The sequence below is a fragment of the Phocoena phocoena genome, chromosome X, assembly GCF_963924675.1.
Source record: "Phocoena phocoena chromosome X, mPhoPho1.1, whole genome shotgun sequence".
In the NCBI taxonomy this organism is placed as follows: domain Eukaryota; kingdom Metazoa; phylum Chordata; class Mammalia; order Artiodactyla; family Phocoenidae; genus Phocoena; species Phocoena phocoena.
In genome coordinates, this window is record NC_089240.1 from 41,945,546 (window position 1) to 41,969,747 (window position 24,202).

The 24,202-nt window shown below is 44.1% G+C and overlaps 2 protein-coding genes across 2 annotated transcripts; one reads left to right on the forward strand and one right to left on the reverse strand.

Moving 5' to 3' along the window:
• Nucleotides 1-390: 390 nt before the first annotated feature.
• On the reverse strand, nucleotides 391-19,985 carry LOC136142089 (U3 small nucleolar RNA-associated protein 25 homolog). Its single transcript, XM_065900153.1, is given in 5 exon segments — nucleotides 391-1,956; nucleotides 1,958-2,537; nucleotides 10,136-10,263; nucleotides 19,144-19,206; nucleotides 19,923-19,985. Coding segments are annotated over 5 exon segments (2,400 nt in total).
• Nucleotides 19,986-20,886: 901 nt separating this feature from the next.
• Nucleotides 20,887-24,202, forward strand: LOC136142090 (CXXC-type zinc finger protein 1-like). Its single transcript, XM_065900154.1, has 8 exons — nucleotides 20,887-21,078; nucleotides 21,205-21,368; nucleotides 21,749-21,956; nucleotides 22,058-22,168; nucleotides 22,492-22,541; nucleotides 22,757-22,853; nucleotides 23,806-23,958; nucleotides 24,056-24,202. The coding sequence occupies exons 1-8, from the start codon at nucleotides 20,887-20,889 to the stop codon at nucleotides 24,200-24,202; spliced, it is 1,122 nt and encodes a 373-aa protein (XP_065756226.1).

Here is a 24,202-nt window from a genome sequence, read left to right on the forward strand (position 1 = left end):
CCTGCAGAGCTGGTAGTGTAGATTGAGTCAATTCTTTTCATTCTTTTTTTTTAAAGAATTTACCAAGTGTAATAAATTAGAGGTGAAGTCACAACAAAAGAATTTATGGCGTCCAAAAAAATTCACAAGTAGAAGATTCCTTCTATCAACTTCTCAGAGTCCCATGAGCTCTCCCCTGACCTCTGAAAGATGGGTTTTACCAAAATCTGGTTTACACTGAACTTTTCAGGTATATATGATCTGAAAAGAAAGAAGTATCTGATAAGAACCTGCCTGGTGCTCCTTCCTTGTTGCAGCCCTTCTTTGTGTAAGTGATCAGAATCAGGTCCAAGTGACACAGAACCAAGCATGACATATCACACCAAACACCATTTCCTGTCCAACCAATTCTCATCTCTCTCCAGTAATGAAGAGGTGGACGTTCTTCTTGGACTGCAGCATCTGTGCAGCCCGCTCCACCCCGGCCACAGCAGCCAACCTCTGGGCATCGTACTTGGAGTAGAGGACAGTGCAGGTCCAGGCAGCTTCCTCTCCTCGGGTGGTGGCTTGCAGCACGTTACAGACTTCACTGTAGAAGTGGGGATATGTTGGCAGTTCATAGAAAATCAGGTTCCTGATGCCTGTTATTGTGTATCTTTTGTAGAAATGGAAGCACTCTGTGAGGAGCAGGAACTGCTTCTCTCCTTGAAGGAAGAAGTCTCTGGCCCTGGAGACACCAGACTTCTGGGCGTACTCGCAGATATGAGTGAAGTTCAGTTCCTCCTTCTTGAAGTAATTTCGGAGATGCACAAAGTCAAAGTAGGAGGGGACGTAGATAAGCGTGTGAGACATGACTGCATCACGATACTGAGGCAAAATCTTGTTGACAAAAAAGTTAAACCTGGCATCAATCACTGAAGCTAGGTTTTCAGCTTCCATCCTCTGGAAGACATGTGGGAGCTGCACCAGGACATGACTGATGCAGCCTGTCATCGGGACGTTCCTCACAGCCACCTGGCCTTGCACATCGACGCAGTATTTGATGAACACAGAGTTGATCTGGGCATCCTGCAGGGCCCCAGACAGCAGCGTCTGACGATAGTACTTGGACCAATTATTGAGGCTCCACATGCACACTCGAGAAAAGTCCACCCCATGTGAGTCCAAGGGCAGTAGGTCCATGTGGTTCATCAAATGCAAGACATGCTCCCAGTTCTGCATCAGGGAAATGTCAGCTTGATCAATGATGAGAAGCTCAATAGAAGACAGAAAGTCAAACTCTCTCTTCTTCTCTCCTTCTCCACCAATGATGGTCCTCAAGCCCAGAGGGGAGGCAATGAGGATGTCTGACGAATAGAAGGGGGCATAAAGTCGGATGCTTCTCTGCAGTATTGCCACTCCAGTCCTGAAGTGGTCATCGATGTTGCCGACAAATACAGCTTCATAATCCTCAGGCCTCTTCAGGTTGGGTGGTCTCTCCTCGGGATCTGAGCCATACTCTCCATTAAACCTCTTTTTGTTGCTTACAATTATTTTCTTCTTGCTGTCGCCCTCAAGAAGACTGATGAAGAGCTGTACCACCCGCAAAGCAGCTTCCCGGAATGGCACCTTGGGCCTCGTTAGCCCTTGGTCCCTGAAGTCATCATCATCACCCACCCCAAGTTTCTGGCTTCGGCATCTGCTGTTGTTGGTAAGCACCTGGGCATTGGCTTTGAGGACGTGATTTATCACATGCAGGCAGTACACGTGGCGGATCTCTTCCCCATTCTTCAGGGCAGTCCTTTCTGGGTAGAAGAGGTCCCGGTAAGAATTCATAATTAAGAAGAGCTCTTTCTGGAGGGGTGTGAAGGGGCTACTTGAATTTGGGGGACCAGAGAGGAACTGGCTGTTGGTCTTGATCCAGGTGGATTCCAGAGGCTTCTGGAGATGAAGTGACTTTAAGTCAATGTCCTTTGGGGGTTTAAAGGTTTCCGGTTTCCAACTGTCGAAACCTGCATGAAAAGACACGCTGGCCCAGGATGGGCGATTTTAGCTGGTGGGTAGTTTTGGGATTTGTGGCAACAGCCTGGATCTCTTTTTCTTTCAGTTCTTTGTTTACATGTTGTGCAAATGGATCTTGTAATGCTTTCAGAGAACAGTTGCCTTCTCTTTCCTCTTGGAGAAAGTTGGTTTCTAGGCTGAAGAGTGACTCATGTTTTGCGTCTGTAAACTCCTCTGGGGATTCCTCTGATGTGCCAGGTGGCCCGTGCCCATCTTTTCCCTTAGGGTCAGCAGGTAAGGCCGCATTCTTCTGCATGTCAGTAGATGCTACTGCCGTCTCTTCCTCCACACTGATGTCACTATCGCCATCTTCAAGATTCATTTCTGTCTCATCTATAACACGGTCTTCTTCCTCTTCCTCCTCCTCATCTTCCTTGGAAACATCCTTTAATGTGGCAAGTAGTCTGTTGTAACCAGAAACTTGTTCTGGTTCACTCTCTGCTTCACTTTCAGAACTTGAAGTATCTAAACTCTCTGACAGTTGACAAGTCTGTGGTTTTGCTTCCTTTCTGGAAACCCTTGGAAGGTGGAAAACAGAAGTTCAATGTTTTGAAATAAAAGATTTGGCAAAGCTGTCTTCTCTTGTAACTTAGAAAGAAGATCAGTGGACCAAAGCAGTTCAGGAGCTTGTAGTTCTAAAGAAGTCATGATCAAGTGGGGTTTATTCCAGAGACGCAAGGATAGTTCAACATCAGCCCGTGAGGCTTGTCTGCTCACCCGCCGGGGTGGGCGGGGCTGGGAGCTCAATTCTTTTCATTCTTGTTTCTTTATTCTGCTCTGTGGTAGTTATTTCCACTATTTTATCTTCCAGGTCACTTATCTGTTCTTCTGCCTCAGTTATTCTGCTATTGATTCCTTCTAGAGAATTTTGTATTTCATTTATTGTGTTGTTCATCATTGTTTCTTTGCGCTTTAATTCTTCTAGGTCCTTGTTAAACGTTTCTTGTATTTTCTCCATTCTATTTCCAAGATTTTGGATCATCTTTACTATCATTACTCTGAATTCTTTTTCAGGTAGACTGCCTATTTCCTCATCATTTGTTTGGTCTGGTGGGTTTTTACCTTGCTCCTTCATCTGCTGTGTATATCTCTGTCTTCTCATTTTGCTTAACTTACTGTGTTTGCAGGCTGCAGGTTCGTAGTTCCCGTTGTTTTTGGTGTCCGCCCCCAGTGGCTAAGGTTGGTTTAGTGGGTTGTGCGGGCTTCCTGGTGGGGGGGACTGGTGCCTGTGTTCTTGTGGATGAGGCTGGATCTTGTCTTTCTGGTGGGCAGGACCGTGTCCGGTGGTGTTTTGGGGTGTCTGTGACCTTATTATGATTTTAGGCAGCCTCTCTGCTAATGGGTGGGGTTGTGTTCCTGCCTTGCTAGTTGTAGGGTGTCCAGCACTGTAGCTTGCTGGTTGTTGAATGGAGCTGGCTCTTAGCTTTGAGATGGAGATCTCTGGGAGAGCTTTCACCGTTTGATATTACGTGGAGCTGGGAGGTCTCTGGTGGTCCAATGTCCTGATCTCGGCTTTCCCACCTCAGAGGCACAGGCCTGACACTTGGCTGGAGCACCAAGACCCTGTCAGCCACACGGCTCAGAATTAAAGGGAGAAAGAAAGAAAGAAAGAAAGAGAGAGAGAGAGAGAGAGAGAGAGAGGGAGAGAGGGAGGGAGGCAGGGAAGGAGGGTGGGAGGGAGGAAGAAAGATAGAGAGAGAAAGAAGGAAGGAGAAAAGAAAGAAAAAAATAAAATAAAGTTATTAAAATAAAAAAATATTAAAAATTTTTTAAAAAAAGAAAGAAAGAAAGAAGAGAGCAGCCAAGCCAAGAAGACAAATCCACCAATGATATCAAGCCCTAAAAGCTATACTAAAAAAAAAAACAAAAGCAAAAAATAACGGACAGACAGAACCCTAGGACAAATGGTAAAAGCAAAGCTATACAAACAAAATCACACAAAGGATACACATACACACTCACAAAAGGAGAAAAAGGAAAAAAATATATATATAAATAAAGGAAGAGAGTAACGAAATCAATAAAGATATCTACCAATGGTAATATACTCTAAATACTAAACTAAGATAAACATAAAACCAGAAACAAAACAAATTAGATGCAGAAAGCAAACTCCAAGTCTGCAGTTGTTCCCAAGGTCCACTACCTCAATTTTGGCATGATTCGTTGTCTATTCAGGTATTCCAGAGATGCAAGTTGATTGTGAAGATTTAATCCACTGCTCCTGAGGCTGCTGGGAGAAATTTCCCTTTCTCTTATTTTTTACATGGCTCCTGGGGTTTGGCTTTGGATTTGGCCCCACGTCTGCGTGTAGGTCGCCTGAGGGTGTCTGTTCTTCGCTCAGACAGTTTAGGGTTAAAGTAGCAGCTGATTAGGGGGCTCTGGCTCACTCGGGCCAGGGGGAGGGAGGGGTACAGAATGCGGGGCAAACCTGTGGTGGCAGAGGCCGGCGTGACATTGCAACAGCCTGAGGCGCGCTGTGTGTTCTCCTGGGAAAGTTGTTCCTGGATCCCGGGACCCTGGCAGTGGCGGGCTGCACAGGCTCCCGGGAGAGGAGGTGTGGATAGTGACCTGTGCTTGCACACAGGCTTCTTGGTGGCTGCAGCAGCAGCCTTAGCATCTCATGCCCATCTCTCATGTCCACACTGATAGCTGCGGCTCACGCTCGTCTCTGGAGCTCGTTTAGGCGGTGCTCTGAATCCCCTCTCCTTGCGCACGCCCAAACAATGGTCCTCCAATACTTCTAGGTAGGTCTCTGGACCTGCTGTGGCACTGTGGGGCCAGCTCAGACTCTGATCTGGCCTTACTCCTGCATGTACTTGTCTCCAAAGTCCACAGTTGCCCCCAAAGTCCACAGTCTCGATTGTGGGAACACTCGTTTTCTCTTCAGATATTTCACAGATTCAGGTTTTACCAAGCCAATTGCAGGGGTTTAATCCGCTGCTCCTGTGGCTGCACGGAGAGATTTCCCTTTCTCTTCTTTGGTCGCACAGGCCCTGGAGTTCACCTTTGGTTTTGGCCCTTCCTCTGCCTGTCAGCCACCCTCAGGCATCTGTTCCTGCCCAGCCAAGAGGGGTGAAAGCAGAGGCTGATTAGGGCTCACTTGCTCACTCAGGCCGGGGAGAGGGAGGGATACAGCTGTCACAGTTGGGGTGTGGGGGGAGTGCCTGCAGTGGCAGAGGCCAGCAGGAAGTTGCTACAGCCTGAGGCATGCCATGCATTCTCCCAGGGAAGTTGGCCCCAGATAATGGGACCCTTGGCAGTGGTGGGCAGCACAGGCTCCCAGGAGGGTGTGGGCAGTGACCTGCACTTGCTCCCAGGACCCTCGGCGGCAGCGGCGGCAGCCGTCGCACCCGCCTCTGGGATCCTAGGTAGCAGCTGCAGCTCGCATGGGTGATGCCCTGCTGTCTGTGAGTGCATGTAGGTAGAAGCTCCTATGGTGGGATTGCCCCTCTCCTTGAGCACCCTGCAACAATGGTCTCTTGCCTCTCAGGAAGGCCTAGGCTTTTTCCCAGACTCCCTCAGTTGTGGTGCACTAGCCCCCTTCAGGCTGTGTTCACGCAGCCAACCCCAGTCCTCTCCCTGGGGTCTGACCTCCGAAGCCTGAGCCTCAGTGCCCAGCCCCCACCTGCCCTGAACAGACAAGCATCTCAGGCTGGGGAGTGCTGGTTGGCACCAATCCTCTGTGCGGGATTCTCTCTCCTTTGCCCTCCGCAACCCTGTTGCTGCGCTGTCTTCCATGGCTCCGAAGCTTCCACCCCGCCACCCCCCCATCTCCGCCAGTGAATGGGCTTCCTAGCGTGTGGAAACTTTTCCTCCTTCACGGCTCCCTCCCAGAGGGGCAAGTCCCGTCCTTATTCTTTTGTCTCTGTTTTTTTTCTTTTTTTTTCTTTTCGCCCTACCCAGCTACGTGGGGATTTTCTTGCCTTTCTGTAAGTCTGAGGTCTTCTGCCAGCGTTCAGTAGGTGTTCTGTAGGAGTTGTTCCATGTGTAGATGTATTTTAGATGTATTTGTGGGGAGGAAGGTGATCTCCATGTCCTACTCCCCCGCCATCTTGAAGGTCCTCCTGGAAGTTTTATATTTTTTAATTACAGATTCAGTTTCACTTCTAGTGATCAGTCTGTTCAAACTGTGTTTCTGCTTGACTCTGTCTTGGCAGGCTGTATGTTTCAAGAAATTTGTCCATTTCTTCTAGGTTGTCCAATTTGTTGGCATATAACTGTTCACAGTGTTGTCTTATGATTTTTTTTTTTTTTTTTTTTTTTTTTTGCGGTACGCGTGTCTCTCACTGTTGTGGCCTTTCCCGTTGTGGAGCACAAGCTCCGGACGGGCAGGCTCAGCGGCCATGGCTCACGGGCCCAGCCGCTCCGTGGCATGTGGGATCTTCCCGGACCGGGGCACGAACCTGTGTCCCCTGCATCGGCAGGCAGACTCTCAACTGCTGTGCCACCAGGGAAGCCCTCTCTTATGATTTTTTAAATCTCTGTGATATCATTATTATCTCTCTTCTTTCATTTCTTATTTTTTTTTATTTGGGTCCTCTCTTATTTCTTCTTTGTGAACCTGGCTAAAAGTTTATCAGTTTCATTATCCTTTTTAACACCCAGCTCTTGGTTTCATTTACCTTTTTGGTTTTTTTATCTCTATTTTATTTACTTCCTCTCTGATCTTTATTATTTCCTTCCTACTTCTGACTTTGGGCTTTGTTTGTTCTTCTTTTTCTAATTCTTTTATGTGGTAGGCTAGGTTGTTTAGTTGAGATTTTTCTTATTTCTCGAGAATGGTCAGTACTGCTATGAACTGATTTTGCTGCATCCCACAGATTTTGGAAAATTGTGTTTTCATTTTCATTTGTCTTGAGGTATTTTCTGATTTCCTCTTTGATTTCATTGTTGACTTTTTTTTAATAGCATGTTGTTTAGTCTCCACGTGTTTGTTCTTTCCCCCTTTTTCTTTCTGTAGTTATTTTCTAGCTTTGTGCATTTGTGGTCAGAAAACATACTTGAAGTAATTTCTATCCTCGTAAATTTGTTGAGTCTTGTTTTGTGACTTAGTATGTGATCTATCCTGGAGAGCGTTCCATTTGCACCTGAAAAGAATGTGTATTCTGCTTTCTTTGAACGTAGTGCCCTGTAGATATCAATTAAGTCCAACTGGTCTATTGTGTCATTTAGGACCTCTATTGCTTTATTGATTTTCTGTCTCAGTGATCTGCCCGTTGATGTCAGTGGGGCATTAAAGTCTCCTACTCTTATTGTACTATTGTCAATTTCTTCCTTTATGTCTGTCAGTATTTGCTTTACATGTTTAGGTGCTCCTGTATTGGGCACATATATGTTAACGAGTGTAGTGTCCTCTTCTTCTATTGATCCCTTTATCATTATATAATGCCCTTCTTTGTCTTTCATTATAGCCTTTGTTTTAAAGTGTATTTTGATACGAGTATTGCTAGCCCTGCTTTCTTGTCATTTCCATTTGCACAAAATAACTTTCTCCATGCCCTCACTTTCATTTTGTGTGTGTTCTCTCACCCTGAAGTCTCTTGTAGGCAGCATATTGAAGGGTCTTGTTTTTTTATCCAGTCAGCCACGCTGTTTTGTTTGGAGTATTTAGTCCATTGAGATTTAAAGTAATTATTGATAGGTATGTATTTATTACCATTTAATTCCTTGTTTCTCATTTTCTTGTAGTTCTTTGTTCATTTCTTTTTCTTTTTGTGGTTTGATGATTTTCTTTTCTAGTATGCCTGAGTTCCTTTCTTTTTGTTTTTTTGTGTATCTATTGTTGATTTTTGATTTGTGGTTACCGTGGGATTCATATATGTTGACCCATAATTGTATCTACTTGCTATAAACTGATAATCATTTAAGTTCACACACATTCTAAAAGATGTACATTTTGTACTTCCCTCCCCCACATGTTGTGATTTTGATGTTCTATTTTACATGTTCATGCTTATCCTTTTGCTGTTAATTGTATTTACAATTGCTTTTACAAAATTTTTTTTGATTGTTTTTTAATCTATGTACTGGCTTATTTAAGTGATCATCAATCGTTTTATATATTTGCCTTTCCTATTGTGATTTTTCCTTTCCAATAGATTCTTGCTTCTTTTCTTTTTAGAGAAAACCCTTCAATATTTCTTTTAGGGAGGTTAATATTGCTGAATTCCTTTAGCTTTTGCTTGTCTGAGAAATTCTTTATCTTTCTTTCTATTCTAAATGGTAATCTTGCTGGGTAGGGTATCCTAAGTTGCAGGTTTTTCCCTTTCAGGACTTTGAATATATCATGTCACTCCCTCTGGCCTGCAAAGTTTCTGAAGAGAAATCAGCTGAGATCCTTATGGGGGTTCCCTTGTAACTGACTCCATTTTTCTTTGCCGCCTTTGGAGTCCTCTCTTCATCTTTAACTTTTTCCATTTTAATTATGATATATCTTGGTGTGAGTCTGTATGGCTTCATCTTGTTTGGGACCCTCTGTGCTTCCTGTACCTGGATATCTGCTTCTTTCTTTAGGTTTCAGAAGTTTTCAACCATAATTTCTTCAAATACATTTCAATTCCCTTTCCTCTCTTTTCTCCTTCTGGAAGCCCTATAATGCGGATGTTGGCATGTTTTATATTATCCCATAGACCTCGTATGTTGCTTTCGTTTTCTTTTTCATTTGTCTTTCTGTCTGCTGTTCTAATTGGGTGATTTCCATTTTTCTATCTTCCACATCAGTTATGTGTTCTTCTGCATCACCTAGTGCGCTGTTAATTCCTCCTAGTGTATTTGTCATTTCAGTTATTTTATTCTTCAGTTCTGCCTGTTTCTTTTTAATATTTGCTTGTTCCTTGTTAAAATTCTCACTGTGTTCATATATTTGTTTCCTTAATTCGGTTAGCATTTTATTGCTAATGCTTTGAACTCTTTAATAATAATACATAATTTCTGTTTCATTAGTTGTTTTTTCAGGGGTTTTCTCTTGTTCTTTCATCTGAAAAAAATTCCTCTGCCTTCTCATTTTGCTTAACTTCCTCTGTCTCTATGAAATTAGGTGAAATAGTTACCTATACCAATCTTGAAGGAGGGTCCTTGTGTGGGAGCATCACAATACTGTCTTCATGTGCCCGGTGGCTTTGATGGGAGAGCTGGATCTGCAGTGAGCATGAATCACGTCTTCCCCCAGAGTGTGCTGGTAGCTGTCACATTGGTAGAAGGTGGGGCTGGAAATGGAGGGGCTAGAGCCAGGGCCAGATGTGGTCTAGGGCTTCTCCTCTGCTCAGTGGCCAACACCACCCTGTTGGGGGTGGGGGTGGGGATGGGGGTGGGGGTAGGGGTGGGGGTGGGTCCTAAGTTGCTGGAGCATAAGTGCTAAGAGTCTGGTGTGAGCTGGCTCCATTCCCTCTAAGTGTGTGCTCTCCCGTCTCCCAGCACGGGCACCCTTGTCCCAAAGGGGAGCAGTACTGGAGCAAGAGGAGCTGGAGCAGGTGCTTGGTGTGGGTCAGGGCACAGGCTGTAGCAGTACCAGCACCAGTCACTGTTCTGGACCATTCCTGCAAGTGCCAGCAATGGCTGCCTTCACCTTGTTTAGATGCCATGCTGGGTCTGAGCCAGCTCGGTCCCTCACAACTGCGCACTCCCCTCTGCCATGGTAGCCCTCACCCTAATGCAGAGCTGCACCATGGAGCAAGTGGGGCCAGAGCAGATGCTTAGCTCAGGCTGGGTCACATGCTGGGTTGGTCATGGGAAACCAGCCAGAGTCCTGGGTAGTTTCAATATGCTTCCCCACCCTTGTTCCGGGGAGTAAGCAAGCATGTGCATGCTCTTCATGAGTGGTGTGTAGGTTTCTTACAGCCCTCCTATTAGTCTCACTGGTTTTCAAACCAGCTCCAGTTTCTTGTCTTCCCCGTGTCAGACCCCAAGGCTGGGTGCTCAGTATGTGGCTTGAACTTCTCACTCCCCAGGGAGGACCTCTGAGCCTGTGCAGTCCCCTTCATCTTCTGTGCCCTCTCTCAGGGGTGCAGGTCTTAACCTGTTTGCTTCTCTTCCCTTCCTAGCTGATTCTGTGTGGATCATTTTTACAGCCTTTCTGCCAGTCTCCAGTTTGTTTTCAGTGAGAATTGTTCCACACGTTGATGTATTTTTCATGTGTTTGTGGGTATAGGTGAGCTCTGCATCCTCTTCCTCTGCCATCTTGATCTCCCCTTCTCTCTTCCCTCCCCCTTTTTTCAATCTCCTGTTCTCCTGAACTTTGAAAAACTTTAAGAATTACAGAAACAGTTTTCAAAAAAACTGTTCTGAAAGCTGCAGGCATGAGATTGCACCTATGATCCTGAGAAGAAGGCATGGAAAACTGGAACAGTCTCTCAACAGTTCCAACCACAAATTTTCAGCAGTTACAGATAAGAAAAATTGCAGCCTGGGACAGACCACAGTCATATGCCCTTCTTTCCCTATATAAATTAATCCTGCCTCAGCTTGGGAAGTTTATTGTTCTTAAGTTTCTAACTGATGCACATCCGTTGAGTAAAATCTTTAAGTACTCTTAGAGTCACAGTTTTCTCTCGACAGGTTCATTCTGTAATAATAAAGGGGTTAATTCATCAAAAGGACATAACAATCCTGAATGTTTAGGGACCTAATAACAGAGCTTCAAAAAATGTCAAGAAAAACCTGATAGAACTGCAAGGAGAAATAAATCAATCCACAATTACAGTCCAATATTTCAACACCCTTCTCTCAATAATCACTAGAATAAGTAAACAGAAGAGAAGAAGTAAGGATATAGAAGATTTGGATAACACTATCAACCAACTTGCCCTCATTGACATTTATAGAGCATATCAGCAGACTACACTTCCTTTACAAGAGCACATGTAACCCATTTACCAAGATAGACCATATTCAGGGTCATGAAACCAATGAAATACATTTAAAAGTATTCATATCACACAAAGTATGGCCTGGGACCAGAACTGAATTAAATTAGACATCAAAACCAGAAAGATCCCTGGAAAATCCCCAAATGTTTTGAAACTAAATTACATACTTCTAAATAATCTGTAGGTTAAAGAAGAAATAAAACTTGAAATTATAAGATATTTTGACCTAAATGAAAATGAAAGCACAGCATATAAAAATTGGGGGATTCAGCTAAAGAAATATTTAGAGGTACATTTATAGCACTAAACATTTATATTAGAAATTAAGAATGCTCTTAAAGCAGTAATCTCAGCTTCCTTCTTAAGAAACAAAAGCCGTACGAGCAAATTAAATCTAAAGTGATTAGAAGAAGGGAAATAATAAAGATCAGAGCAGAAATCAACGAAATAGAAACCAGAAAATCTATAGAGGAAATCAATGAAACCAGAAGCTAGTTCTTTGAGAAGATCAATAAAATTGTGAAACCTCTAACCAGAATGATCAGGAAAAAAAGAGAGAAGACACTAGTCACTAAGATTAAGAATGACAGAGGTGAAATCACTGCAGGTCCTAAAGATGTAAAAAAGGATAAAAGGGAGCACTATTAGCAAAGATGGAGGAGTAAGGACCCCTGGAATTTCACCCTTCCATAAAAGCAATGAAAAAACTGGCAAAATATTGTCTAAATCAACTTTTTCACAACTCTGGAAATTAACCAAAGTTTTTCAGTTACCTGGGAAACATTTAGTCAAGAACATATACTGACTCTCAGTACGAACAACAAGTTCTGTGGCATTTTACCTTACCCTACTCCCACCCCCAACTCCCCAGTTCAGTGGCAGACTTGAAAAGACCACATTCCCGGTACTGGTAGGAGCAGAACAGAGTTATTGCTCTTTCTAAGAGCTGCTATAAACATGGGAGTACAAATATCTCTTTAAGACCCTGCTTTCAATTCTTTTGAATGTATATCCAGAAGTGGAATTGCTGGATCATATGGTAGTTCTACTGTTAATTTTTTGAGAAACTGTTACACTTTTTTCCATAGTGGCTGTACATTTTACATTCCCACTAACAGTGCACAAGGGTTCCAATTTTTCCACATCCTTGCCAACACTAGTTATTTTCTGTTTTTTGATAGTAGCTCTGCTAATGAGTGTGAAGCGGTATTACATGTAGTTTGGATTTGCATTTCTCTAACAATTAGTGATGTTGAGTGTATTTTCATGTGCCTGTTGTCCATCTGTGTGTCTTCCTTGGAAAATGTCTATTCAGGTCCTCTGCCCACTTTTGGTTTTTTGGCCGCACTGTGCAGCTTACGGGATCTTAGTTCCCTGACCAGGGATCGAACCCATGACCCCTGCATTGGAAGCACAAAGTCTTAACCACTGGACTGCCAGGGAAGTCCCATGCCCACTTTTTAATTGGGTTGTTTTGTTGTTGAGTTTTAGGAGTTCTCTATATATTCTGGATATTAATCCCTTATCAAATATAGAATTTGCAACTATTTTCACCCATTTTGTGTGTTGCCTTTTTCACTCTATTGATAGTGTCTTTTTAAAAATTAATTAATTTATTTTTGGCTGCATTGGGTCTTCGTTGCTGTGCGTGGGCTTTCTCTAGTTGTGGCAAGCTGGGGCTACTCTTTGTTGCGGTGCACAGGCTTCTCATTGTGGTGGCTTCTCTTGTTGTGGAGCCTGGGCTCTAGGCGCGGGATTCAGTAATTGTGGCACGTGGGCTCAGTAGTTGTGGATTGCAGGCTCTAGAGCGCAGGCTCAGTAGTTGTGGCACACGGCCTTTGTTGCTCCATGGCATGTGGGATCTTCCTGAACCAGGGTTTGAACCCATGGCCCCTGCATTGGGAGGTGGATGCTTAACGACTGCACCACCAAGGAAGACCTGATAGTGTCTTTTTATGCACAAAAATTTTTAATTTTCACCAAGTTCAATTTGTCAAATTTTTTGGTTGTTGTTGTTGCCTATGCTTTTGGTGTCATACCCAAGAAACCATTGCTGAATCTAATATTGTGAAGTGTTTGCCCTATGTTCTTAGAGTTTTAGAACTTACATTTAGGTCATGGATCCATTTTGAGTTATTTTTTTAATATGGTGTTAGATAAGGATCCAACTTCATTCTTTCCCATGTGGATATTCAGTTTTCCCAGCACCATTTGTTGTAATGGCTGTTTTTCCCCCACTGAATGGTCTTGATAGCCTTCTCAAAAATCATTTGATCATATATACAAGGGTTTATTTCTGGATTCTCTGTTCTATTCCATTGGCTTATATGTTTGTCTTTATGCCAGTACCATATTGTTTAATTACTGTACCTTTGTAGTAAGACTGAAATCAGGAAATGTGAGTCGTCCAGTTTTGTTCTTCTTTTTCAAGATTGTTTTGGCTATTCAAGGTCCCTTGAGATTCTATATGAATTTTAGGATTTTTTTGTGTGAAAAAAATTGGGATTTTGATAAGGATTGCATTGAATCTAGATCAGTACTGACATCTTAACTATGTTTTCTAATCTATGAACATGGGTTATTTTTCCATTTATTTATGTCTTTATTTTCTTTCAGAAATGTTTTGTAGTTTTCATTGTACAAGTCTTTTAACTTCCTTGGTGAAGTTAATTCCTAAATATTTTTATTCCTTTTGATATTATAAATGCAATTGGTTTTTAAATTTCCTTTTTGGATTGTTCATTGTTAGTGCATACAAATGCAACTGATTTTTGTGTGCTGACCTTATGTCTTGCTACTTTGCTGAATTTGTATATTAGTTCTAATAGGATTTTTTTTGTGGTGTCTCTATGGAATGTAGGGTTTTCTACATATAAGAGCATATTATCTGTGAACAGAGATCATTTTACTTCTTTCCCAATTTATATGCCTTTTATTTCTTTTTCTTGCCTAATTGCTCTGGTCAGGACTTCCACTATTTTCAATAGAAGTAGCAAAGGTGGGCATCCTTGCCTTGTGTCTGATCTTAGAGGAAGTTTTCAGTCTTTTACCACCGAGTATGGTATTTTCTGTGGGTTTTTCATACATCAATCTTACTATGTTGAGGTAGTTTCTTTCAAATCCTAGTTTGTTGAGTTTTTTTTTTATCATGAAAGAGTGTTGAATTTTGTCAAATGCTTTTTCTCCATCAATTGAAATGACCATTTGGCTTTTCGACCTTTCATTTTGTTAAGTTGGTGCATTACACTGTTCAGTTTTCATGGTGAGCCAACCATGCATTCCAGAAATAAATCCCACTTGATCGTGTTGTATAATCCTAATATGCTGTTAATTTGGTTTGTTGACTATTTTTGTATCAATGTTCATAAGGGATTTGGGTCTGTGATTGATTTTTTTTTCTTGTAGTGTCTGTCTGGCTTTGGGATCAGCATAAGACTGGCCTCATAGAATGAATTAGGGAACATTCCCTACTCTTCAATTTTTTTTGAAAAGCTTCAGAAGGAATGATGTCAGTTTTTCTTTAAATGTTTGGTAGAATTCATTGGGAAAGCTATTAGGCCCAGAGATTTCCTTTCTTGGGAGATTTTTGATTACAGATTCAATCTTTTTACTATTTATTGGTCTCTTCAGATTTTCTATTTCTTCATGGTTTAGTCTTGGTAGGCTTTGTTTTTCTAGGAATTTGTCCATTTCATTTAGGTTATCCAATTTGTTGGCATACAATTGCTCACAGTACTCTCTTTTAATTCTTTTTATTTCTGTAGAATTAGTAGTAACGTACTCACTTTCAGTTTTGATTTTAATAATTTGAATCCTCTGTTTCTTTCTTAGTCCATCTAGCTAAATGTTTATCCATTTTGTTGATCTTTTCAAGAATCAGCTTTGGGTTTTGTTGCTTTTCTATCACTTTTCTATTCTCTATTTCATTTTATCTCTAATCTTTATTATTTCTTTCCTTCTGCTAGCTTTGGATTTAATTTTTTCCTCTTTTACAGGTTCCTTAAGTTGTAAAGTTAGGTGTTGACTTGAGATCTTTCTTGTTTTTTAATGTGTTTATAGCTATAAATTATCCCTTAGCATTGCTTTCACAGTGTCACATAAGCTTTTCTTTTTCTTAATTTTACTTATCTTTGGGCTGTGTTGGGTCTTTGTTGCTGTGCACAGGCTTTCTCTAGTTGTGGCAATCAGGGGCTACTCTTTGTTGCAGTGCGCACGCTTCTCAATTCCTTTCTTATTTCCTTTGGTGTATATATTATAGCAATTTTCTTTGTGGTTACCATGGGGGTTTCATTTAACATCCTTACACTCTAATTTGAATTTACACCAGCTTAATTTCAATAACATATACAAATTTCTCCTTTAATAGCCCCATCCCCACCTCTTTCAGTTGTTGATTTCACAAAATTACTTCTTTATACATTGTGTGTTCAAAAACTTAAGCTAATAATTTTTAAAGAATGCATTAGCCTGTCAAATTATGTAGATAACAAAATGTGGAGTTACTAACCAAAGTTATAATAATAGTAGCTTCTAGATTAATAATTGCTTTTTTTAATGTAGTAGTCTCTTAAATCATGTAGAAAACAAACAGTGTGGTTATGCACCATTTTTACAAAAATGCTGCCTTTTATAATTGTCCATGTATTTACCTTTACTGAGATCTTTATTTTTTCATATGGCTTCAAGTTACTCTCTATTGCCCTTTCATTTCAACCTTCAGGACTCCCTTTATCATTTCTCTTTTTTTTAACATCTTTATTGGAGTATAATTGCTTTATAATGGTGTGTTAGTTTCTGCTTTATAAGAAAGTGAATCAGTTATACATATACATATGTTCCCATATCTCTTCCCTCTTGCGTCTCCCTCCTTCCCGCCCTCCCTATCCCACCCCTTTAGGTGGTCACAAAGCACCGAGCTGATCTCCCTGTGCTATGCAGCTGCTTCCCCCTAGTTATCTATTTTATGTTTGGTATTATATATATGTCCATGCCACTCTCTCACTTTGTGAAGACTATTTCTTAAAATAAACCTTAAAACTTTGGTTTTTATAACATGCAATATATGAATCACCAACAACTGTTGTAGGAACACTGCTGGGAGTCATTCACACTCCAGCATTGCCTTAACTGTCTAGTAGAGGAGAGAAACCTGCAACCCACACAGTGACACAAAGCAGAATGACAGAGGTGTTGTGAGAAAACTGAAAAAGAGGAGCAAGGGGTTTGGGGAAGGATTCCCAGTGGGGCAGGCACCTGAGCTTAACCTTAAAAGGTAAGCAGAAAGTTGACAGACAAAAGCAGACAAATACAAAACAGACAAGTACAGGCAACTCTCCCCCATCCTTTATAATTCCAAGGTTAAAAAAAGAGGAACACCACTCACTATTATAACTATTTCCACAAGTGCATTCAGAAGAGAAGCAGGTCACTTGGTTGGAAAGGAAGTAGAGGGAACTTCCCAGATGGTGATGCCAAAGCTGAGTCTTGAAGGGTGAGCAGGACTAAGCAAAAGAGAAGGACAAGCCTGAGCAAAGGCCTGGAATGTGGAAGCCCATGCTGCATTGACAAGAGAGTGACTATCCAGGATGTCCTGAGTGTTTGACACCTGGAGGGCCTGGGAAGAGGATTTGTCTATCACAGGAAAGTGGGGTCCTGTCATAGAGAACTTTGATGGGCACACCATAGAGTGGAGAACTGATTCTGAATACCCTGGGAATCCAGGGAAGATTCCCAAGGAGAATGGTGACATAATTTTTTCATCTGTGGCCCTTTGGGAAGACAACCCTGGAGGCAAAATGGATTAGCCAGCCACATCTCAGAGGTGGGAGTTCATTATAATGTAAAATAAAGGAAACCTGAACTAGGGCTTTGGAACTGGCGATGAAAGAAATCAGCAGTAAAGAGACAGGAGATATTGGAGAAGTAGGTCTGAAGTCAGAGGTGAAGAGCAAAACGCTGTCCGAGATTCTTTGAATGAGCCACAGTGATGAAAAATAACTCAAAGGGAAGTTAAAAGTTTAGCTGGGACAAAACAAGTAGTGCTTATAAACATTCACAGCCATAGAGAGGTAGTAATGCTTTCTTTAGAGCTCACAGACTGCTTCTTAGTTCAGCTCGAATTTCTCACCCCTTGCCCCAATCCCTAAACTGGATTTGATAAAAACTGTAAAGATTTAGCAGGGGATACTGTTGTAATTTATCTTATGACAGGGCCGAAAGTAAGCTCATCACAAGGGATGAATTGTGCCGAAGCACAGCAGTAGAGGGCTGCCACTCGCTCAGGCAAAACAGCGCCGTCTGTCCTGCTGTGATAGCTTTTATTAAAGCGTTATCTACGTTTACATTTTAAGACTTGTTTTCTTAACATTTCAGAAATGCCAAAGCAGCAACCAACGTTTTTATTAATTATACAAGCAATAATTGGCTTTCTTGAAAACATGCCGTGCTTCGTCCTTGAGCACAAAAGCACCACAAAGTTCCCACCATTATTTTGATTATACTGAAGTAGCACAAGGACATTTCCTTGCGTTCCCACCATTCTGATTATACTGAGGACATCTCATGGATCAGTGCCCAAAGCACTCAATGCTTCTTCGCAGGCTCCCGGTTTGCGGGGTGGGGGGGTGCTCAAAGCATTCAGGACTGTTCACAGCTCTGGCTTATTCGCATGCCCCCGGTTTGCCGGGCGGTGGGGGGGCTCAAAGCAATCAGGACTGTTTGCAGTTCTGGCTTATTCGCCAGCCCCCAGTTTGCTGGGGGGGGGGGGGCTCATGGATCACGTCTCCTTTCCATGTCCTCAGTTATTCCACTACAGGATACTGTCTTTAGAGGCTAGGCTCGAACCAGGACAATAGCTTCTTAACAGCAACATCTTAATATTTTTGAACTTTGCTTTTCTACATGATGACTAGTTAGATGCAACTTTAGTGTAAATTACAGCATTTATTTGCTCTTATCTTCAAGGAATAATATGCAGCCAGGTAAATTGCAGTAATTTGCCACTTTGCAACAACACCAGGCAAGGCACCTGATCATCAGTGGCTACTGGACACTCTTGTGTGTCATGTGTAAGCTGGGCACTGCGCAACCAGTAGTGAGCAAGACCAACGTTGTCCCTGCCTTCATTTCTAGTTGAGGAAGATGGGTGTGACAAAACAGGTGTGAGGGGTTCAGACAATGCCTCCATTTACTTCTTAATTTCAAGATTAAAATAAAAGAAACATTCTTGCTATATAATTATGTCCACAAATTCATTCAGAAGAGAGGCTGGTCATCCAGATGGAAAGGAAGCAGAGAGAGCTTCCCAGACGGTGATGCCAAAGCTGAGTCCTGAAAGGTGAGCAGTGTGATTGTAATCTTTCACAATGATAATGTTTTTTTCTATTTTACTTTTGTTTTACTTTTACTAATATATTTTTCTTTATTTTCATTTTACATCATTTTAATCATGTATTATATAAGATTGGAGTTTTTACATGTTCATGGTGAATCAAATCATTATAGAATGACCCTTTGAACCCCAATTAATACTTTTTGTCTTAGTATTTTTAGTCTGATATTAATATAATTGACCTTGCTTTATTTTGATTAGCATGTACCTGGCAAATTTCCTTCCATCCTTTTATTTCAAACGTTTCTGTATCCTTATGATTTGCCAGGTTTGGCATAAACAGCATATGGCTAGACTTGTTAATTTTCATCCAAAATGACAATCTCTGACTTTAACTGGAGAGTTTACCCCATTAACAATTTTTTATTACTGATTATGTAATAAAGTATAAATTTCAAATATGAACTTATTACTACCTTCTTACATTTTTCTTTCTATTTTTCCTGCCTTTCCATAAATCTTTTTCTACTTTCTCAACTTCTAAAAGCTGATTTACTTGTTTTTCTTTGTTTTTCTCATTGCCTACCTCATGATTTAAATAGCAGATAGTAAAATGGTACTAATATGAAATTATTCAAAATAATTGGAAATGATAAAGGGATCAGTTTTCCTACCACATACAATAATGCGGTGAAGATCCTCTGATGTGTGAAGCAGTGAGGCGCTGGTGTCAAAAGAAACAAGTGTATCCTTCATGGCGCACAGAACAGCGTGCACGTAACTATGGTTTCTCTGTAACCATTTGTTTCAAACTTTGGGCTGTACAGCAGCTCCGTTATTAAGGGTCTGGAGCAAGTGCAAACACTTCGGGAAGGGGTGGCGCTAAGATCTATATCGGACCGGAAGTCGCTTTGCTGCCGTTTTTACCTCAGCTGCCTTGAAGCCCTCCTCCGTGTAGCGCCTTCCGGGCGCCGAGGTATCTTGTGAGGGCTTTGAAGATGGAGGGGCGGGTGACGGGGTCGTCCAAGGGGATTTGGGGGTTGATAACGGGTGTCTTTGGAGCCAGTATGGGGACTTGTTCGAATTTGAGTTGAGCGCTCAGATCATTATTTTCTGTCTTCTTATATTGTCAGCTGAGACCACAGATGGGTATGTATTGTTTTCGTTTTCGTTAAGCTCTAAGTATTTTCTAATTTCCGTTATTATTATTTTTTTTACCAAGAGTTTAGAAATGCCTTTTCAATTTTCAAAAGTTAAGGCTTTTGTTTCTAACGCAACTTATCTGTGCCCTGTGTGATGCTTATTCATTGGAAAGTGTTCAGACTTCCTTTAAGACTAAGGCCAGGGTGAGTTTTTATTAATATTGCATCTGTAGCTCGGAACTAGTATGTGTTCTCTGGTTGATAACTGTCTTAACCAAAACGTGTGTATTCTTTGTGTGTGTGCTTGCTCTTTTAATCTTTGAGAGTAATGATTTGCGTGTGTGTGCAAATGCACACAAACATTTAAAAACATTTGTATATTTATATATTTTAGTAGGCGTTACTGGGTTCAGGTAGGAGTAGTTTTCAGAATAAAGATTGTCAAATTATTCTAGGTGAGTGAGTCAGGGCAGACAGCGCACAGCGTGGCACGTGCAAGTGGGGGAGGGGGCAGGGCTTGGCATGGCTCAGCACGTGAGAGGTAAGGCAGAACAGAGTACGTACAGGAAGTGGGGAGGGGTATATGAGGCTGAGAGTCTGGGAGGCGGGCAGGGCCTGGCAGCGCATGGGACCCACAGGGCTGGGAGCCTTAAGGCAAGACAGAGTGTGTCCAAGAAGGCAGAGTCAGGCACGTGGAGCCTGGAGAGACTAGGCAGAGTGGGCGGGACAGAAAGGTGGGCGGAGCATGTCTGAGGGGCTGGGCCGGCTGGGCAGAGGAGGCTTGTCTGGGACCATGGTGTAGGGCAAGCAGGGTAGCAGGTGTGTCCTGGAGGGTGGACAAGGCAGGCTGAGCCCTCTAAGTGTAAGGAGGTGGAGTCTAGCTTTTCTGGGTGGATATGCAGGGCCTTATGAATTCGACTGGGCAAGATGCAGCCAGATGGACTAGCCAAGTGTGTCTGGATAAGGTGGGCAAGCAGGGCCAGGTGGTGCCAGTCATTCCCAGGCAGGCAAGACCTAGTGTATCCAGGCGGGTGCTGTGGGCCCCAGCCACAGTGGCCAGAGGGTGAGGCCAGGAGTGTTGGGGCAGGGTGAGCCCATCCCCACCCACTTAGTGCTGACCCAGAGGCCTCCTTCCATCAGCACAGGAGCGCTACTTATAATCCCTGGTCTCTGGTGAATCTAGGACACAGGGTGGTTGGGGGAATGGAGCTGGTGCGAGGGTCTGCCCGTCAGTTCTTAACTGGGATACTCTCAGAGACTTTGCCATAGTCCCCCTGACAACTGCTCACTCGATCACACCTGCCTCAACTACAGAAGTCTGAGCTGTCCCAGAAGTACCAGGTGGGGGCAATGCCATCGGCAGTAAAGGAGGCCATACACCAGCTGTTGTCTGAAAAGGACCTGCCTCAGTACTGAAGCTTATACCAGGACTTTTATATACGAGATTCTTGACAGTCAAAGCCTGATGAGTGTATGGCAGGGCCCCTGCGTGGAAGGATAAGGACATTGAAGGCAGGGAGGCTCAGCAATGAAGAGAGAGGAGGCACGGAGTGTCCAGCGATCATTTAAGAAACAAATTGGGGAGACCTGTCAGCATTTTTCTAGCCTACAGCCCTGGATGAATGACACTGAGGACTTCCCATTCCTAGATTCTGCACTGCAGAAGCAGGCAATGGATACGAAGAAAAGGAAGAATTTGAAGAAAAAAGTGGAGTGGAAGGTGACAGAAATGGTGGAATGGGGGGCATGGAGGCAGAGGTTGGGGGCAGAATGCAAGGTAGTAGTACAGGGTTAGGGGGCTGACACTGATTCCCCTGCCCCTGCTTTGACCACTCTTGTGTCACAGAAGGAGAAGCAGCAGAAACTCATGGAAAAGTCAGAAGACCCAGAGCAGTCAGATGCCGAGCACCCAGCCTCACTGCGGCAGTGCCTGGGACCTGGCTGTGTGCACCCCACCCGGCCAGGCTCCAAGTACTGCTCGGACGACTGTGGCATGAAGCTGGCAGCTGAGTGAGTGCACCTGGAGGTTAAGCAACAGGGAATAAAGTAGGGCATGATCTATGCCAGCTGTAAGTCCATCTACCCCGCTACCTATGTATCCTCCACCACTCGTCCACTCACCCACCTGTCCATCCACCCTTACATCCACCGACCCGCTGAACCACCCATCCACGTTCTATCCACCAACCCACTCATTCACCCTCAACAGTCACTTACCCACCCAGCTGTCTAGCCATCCACCCAACCATCCACCATCCAAGCACGCATTCACCAACATTCACTCATCTACCATTCATTATCCTAAACATCCACCATTCGGTCACTCATCCATTTCTTCTTATTTTGATGTCCCCACATATGCATTCCATTCTTGCTGTCTCCCCTTCCAGCCGCATCTATGCGATCCTGCCCAAGCGCATCCAGCAGTGGCAGAAGAGCCCTTGCGTTGCTGAGGAGCATGGCAAGAAAATGCTCGAGCGCATCCACCGTGAACAGCAGGACACCCACACCCGCCTGAAGGACATAGAGTGCCATTTCCATGAACTTGAGGCCATCATTCAGCGTGGCAAGCAGCAGCCTGTGTGCAAAGATGAAGAGGTGAGTGGGAATGCGTGGGGTGGAGCAGAAAGGTGCCTGATATCTTGCCCTGCCGTCCCCACCCTGCACTGCTTTACTGGCCCTTCTACTGTCCTATGCAGAGTGACAAACGTGGCAGGAACAGCGTCAACCTGCAGATCTTCTGTGTCTCCTGCGGGCAACCCATCAAAATGCAGGTTGCCCTGCGCCACATGGAGCACTGCTTCGCCAAGGTTGGAGCATTGGCTGGGGGAAGATGGGGCAAGGATGTTTTTGGCTGGGTGGGGTCCATGAGGAGGGGGGCAGGTTTGGTGCCCGGGTATTTGTTGTAGAAGAGAATACAACACACATCCATGGCTCTACCCATTTGTGCTTTTCTTCCATCCCCAGTAAAGGGGCCAAGATTTGGGCATCAGCCACTGGTGAGGGGGGGACATGGCTGAGCAGACAGGAGCGTAGGGTCCACAGGGAGCAAATGTGTTGTTTGGGGCTTTTTCATGGGAGGTCACGCAGTGTGTGTCTATCGTTCCTCCCATGTGTACTCTTTTTTCCCCAGTATGAGCGCAAATCGCCCTTCACGTCCATGTACCCCACTCGCATTGAGGGGTGAGTGCGAGTGCTACTCAGGGTCAAAGGCACGATGTGGACGAGGTCAGGAGCAGGGTGGGCAAGATCAAGGGCAGGATGTGGGTAGGCTCAGAGACAGAGGTGGGCAGATTAGCGGCAGGGTGTAGGTGGGGTTGGGGACAAAGTGTGGGCAGGGTTCAGGGCGGGACCACCCTCCTCCTGACCCTTAGCACCTCACTTTCACCTGTCCCCAGAGCCACAAGGCTCTTCTGTGATGTTTACGACCCATGGAGTAAGAGCTACTGTAAGCGACTCCAGGTGCTATGCCCTGAGCACTCGAAGGACCCCAAGGTGAGACTTTTCTTTCTCTACCTCATCGCCCTCCATTCCTCCCCTTCTCCCTACCTGACCACCTTCCTCTCGTCCTCCAGTGCTTGATTGCCTCCTATTCCTTCTTCCTTCTGCGTGACTGCCTTCTTACCTCCTGGCCAATCCCTATGTATCCCCTCCTCCTTTCCTGACCTCCCCTACATCCCCCTCCTCACTGCCCAATCACTTTCTAGTTTTACTTTTCTCTCTGCCTGTTTATTTATTCATAATCTCCTTGCCTGACCCCGCAGGCCAACATTTCTCTCTCCCTCTGCCTGACCAGCCTCCGTTCCTCTGCTCCTCACTGCACAACCATTCCCCATTCTTCCCTTCTCCTTGCTTGCTCATCTCCCTTCTTTTCCTAGCCCCTGCCTGACCACCCCACAATCCCCCCTCTCTCCCTGCATGGTTACCCTCAATTCCTCTCTTCTCACTTGCTGACTTCCTTCCATTCTTATTCTCCCTGCCTCACTTCCCCAATCGCCTTCTCACTGCTTGTCATCTCCTAAATCCCTTCTTCTTCCCTGTTTGATCAGCCCCCATCCCTTTCACCCTCCCAGCCTTATTCCTCACCTCCCCCATGCTTTACCAACCCTCATTCATCTACTTCTCCCTGTCAGACCTCCCCTCCATCCTTCCTCTCCTTCCTGTTTGATCTCTTTCTGTTCTTCCGTCCTTCCTGCCTGATCACCTCCATTCCTACATCCCTGCTTAACTTCTTCCTCCATTCTCCATGATTGATCATCCCCCTTTGGCCCCCTCTTCTTTACCTAATCACTGAATTCCTCTCTTCGCCCCTGCTAGGTCACCACTCCGCATTCCTCTCCTTCCTGCCTGCCTGCCCTCTCTTCCCCTCTTCCTTGCATCCTGCCTGCCTGATCACCCTCCATTTGCCACCCTTCACGTACCTCATCATCTTTCATTCTTCCCCCAGGTACTGGATGAAGAAGTGTGCGGTTGCCCACTAGTGAAAAACGTCTTTGAGCCCACCGATAATTTCTGTTGCCTCCCCAAACGCTTGTGCAGTCACCACTACTGCTGGGAGAAGCTGAGACGTGCCGAGGTGGACCTAGAGCGCGTGCGCATGGTACGTACGTTACATGGTACGTTACATGGTATGCCCCTTAGGGGCTGAGAGGCGGGATGGAATCCTAGAAGCCCCTTCTCATGCTTGCCCCCCACAGTTGCTCAAGCTGGAAGAGCTGGTTGAGCAGGAGCACAAGGTGCGCACAGCCATGAAGAATCGGGCAGGGCTGCTGGCCCTGATGCTTCATCAGACAATCCAGCATGACCCGCTCACCACTGACCTACGCTCCAGAGTAGACAGCTGA

Excerpts from the sequence above, each read along its gene's own strand:
- LOC136142090 (XM_065900154.1), top strand. The coding sequence starts at position 20,887 with ATGAAGAGAGAGGAGGCACGGAGTGTCCAGCGATCATTTAAGAAACAA. Across the intron at positions 21,369-21,748 it reads GGCATGAAGCTGGCAGCTGA|CCGCATCTATGCGATCCTGC; the intron begins GTGAGTGCACCT and ends CTCCCCTTCCAG. Across the intron at positions 22,854-23,805 it reads AGCACTCGAAGGACCCCAAG|GTACTGGATGAAGAAGTGTG; the intron begins GTGAGACTTTTC and ends TTCTTCCCCCAG.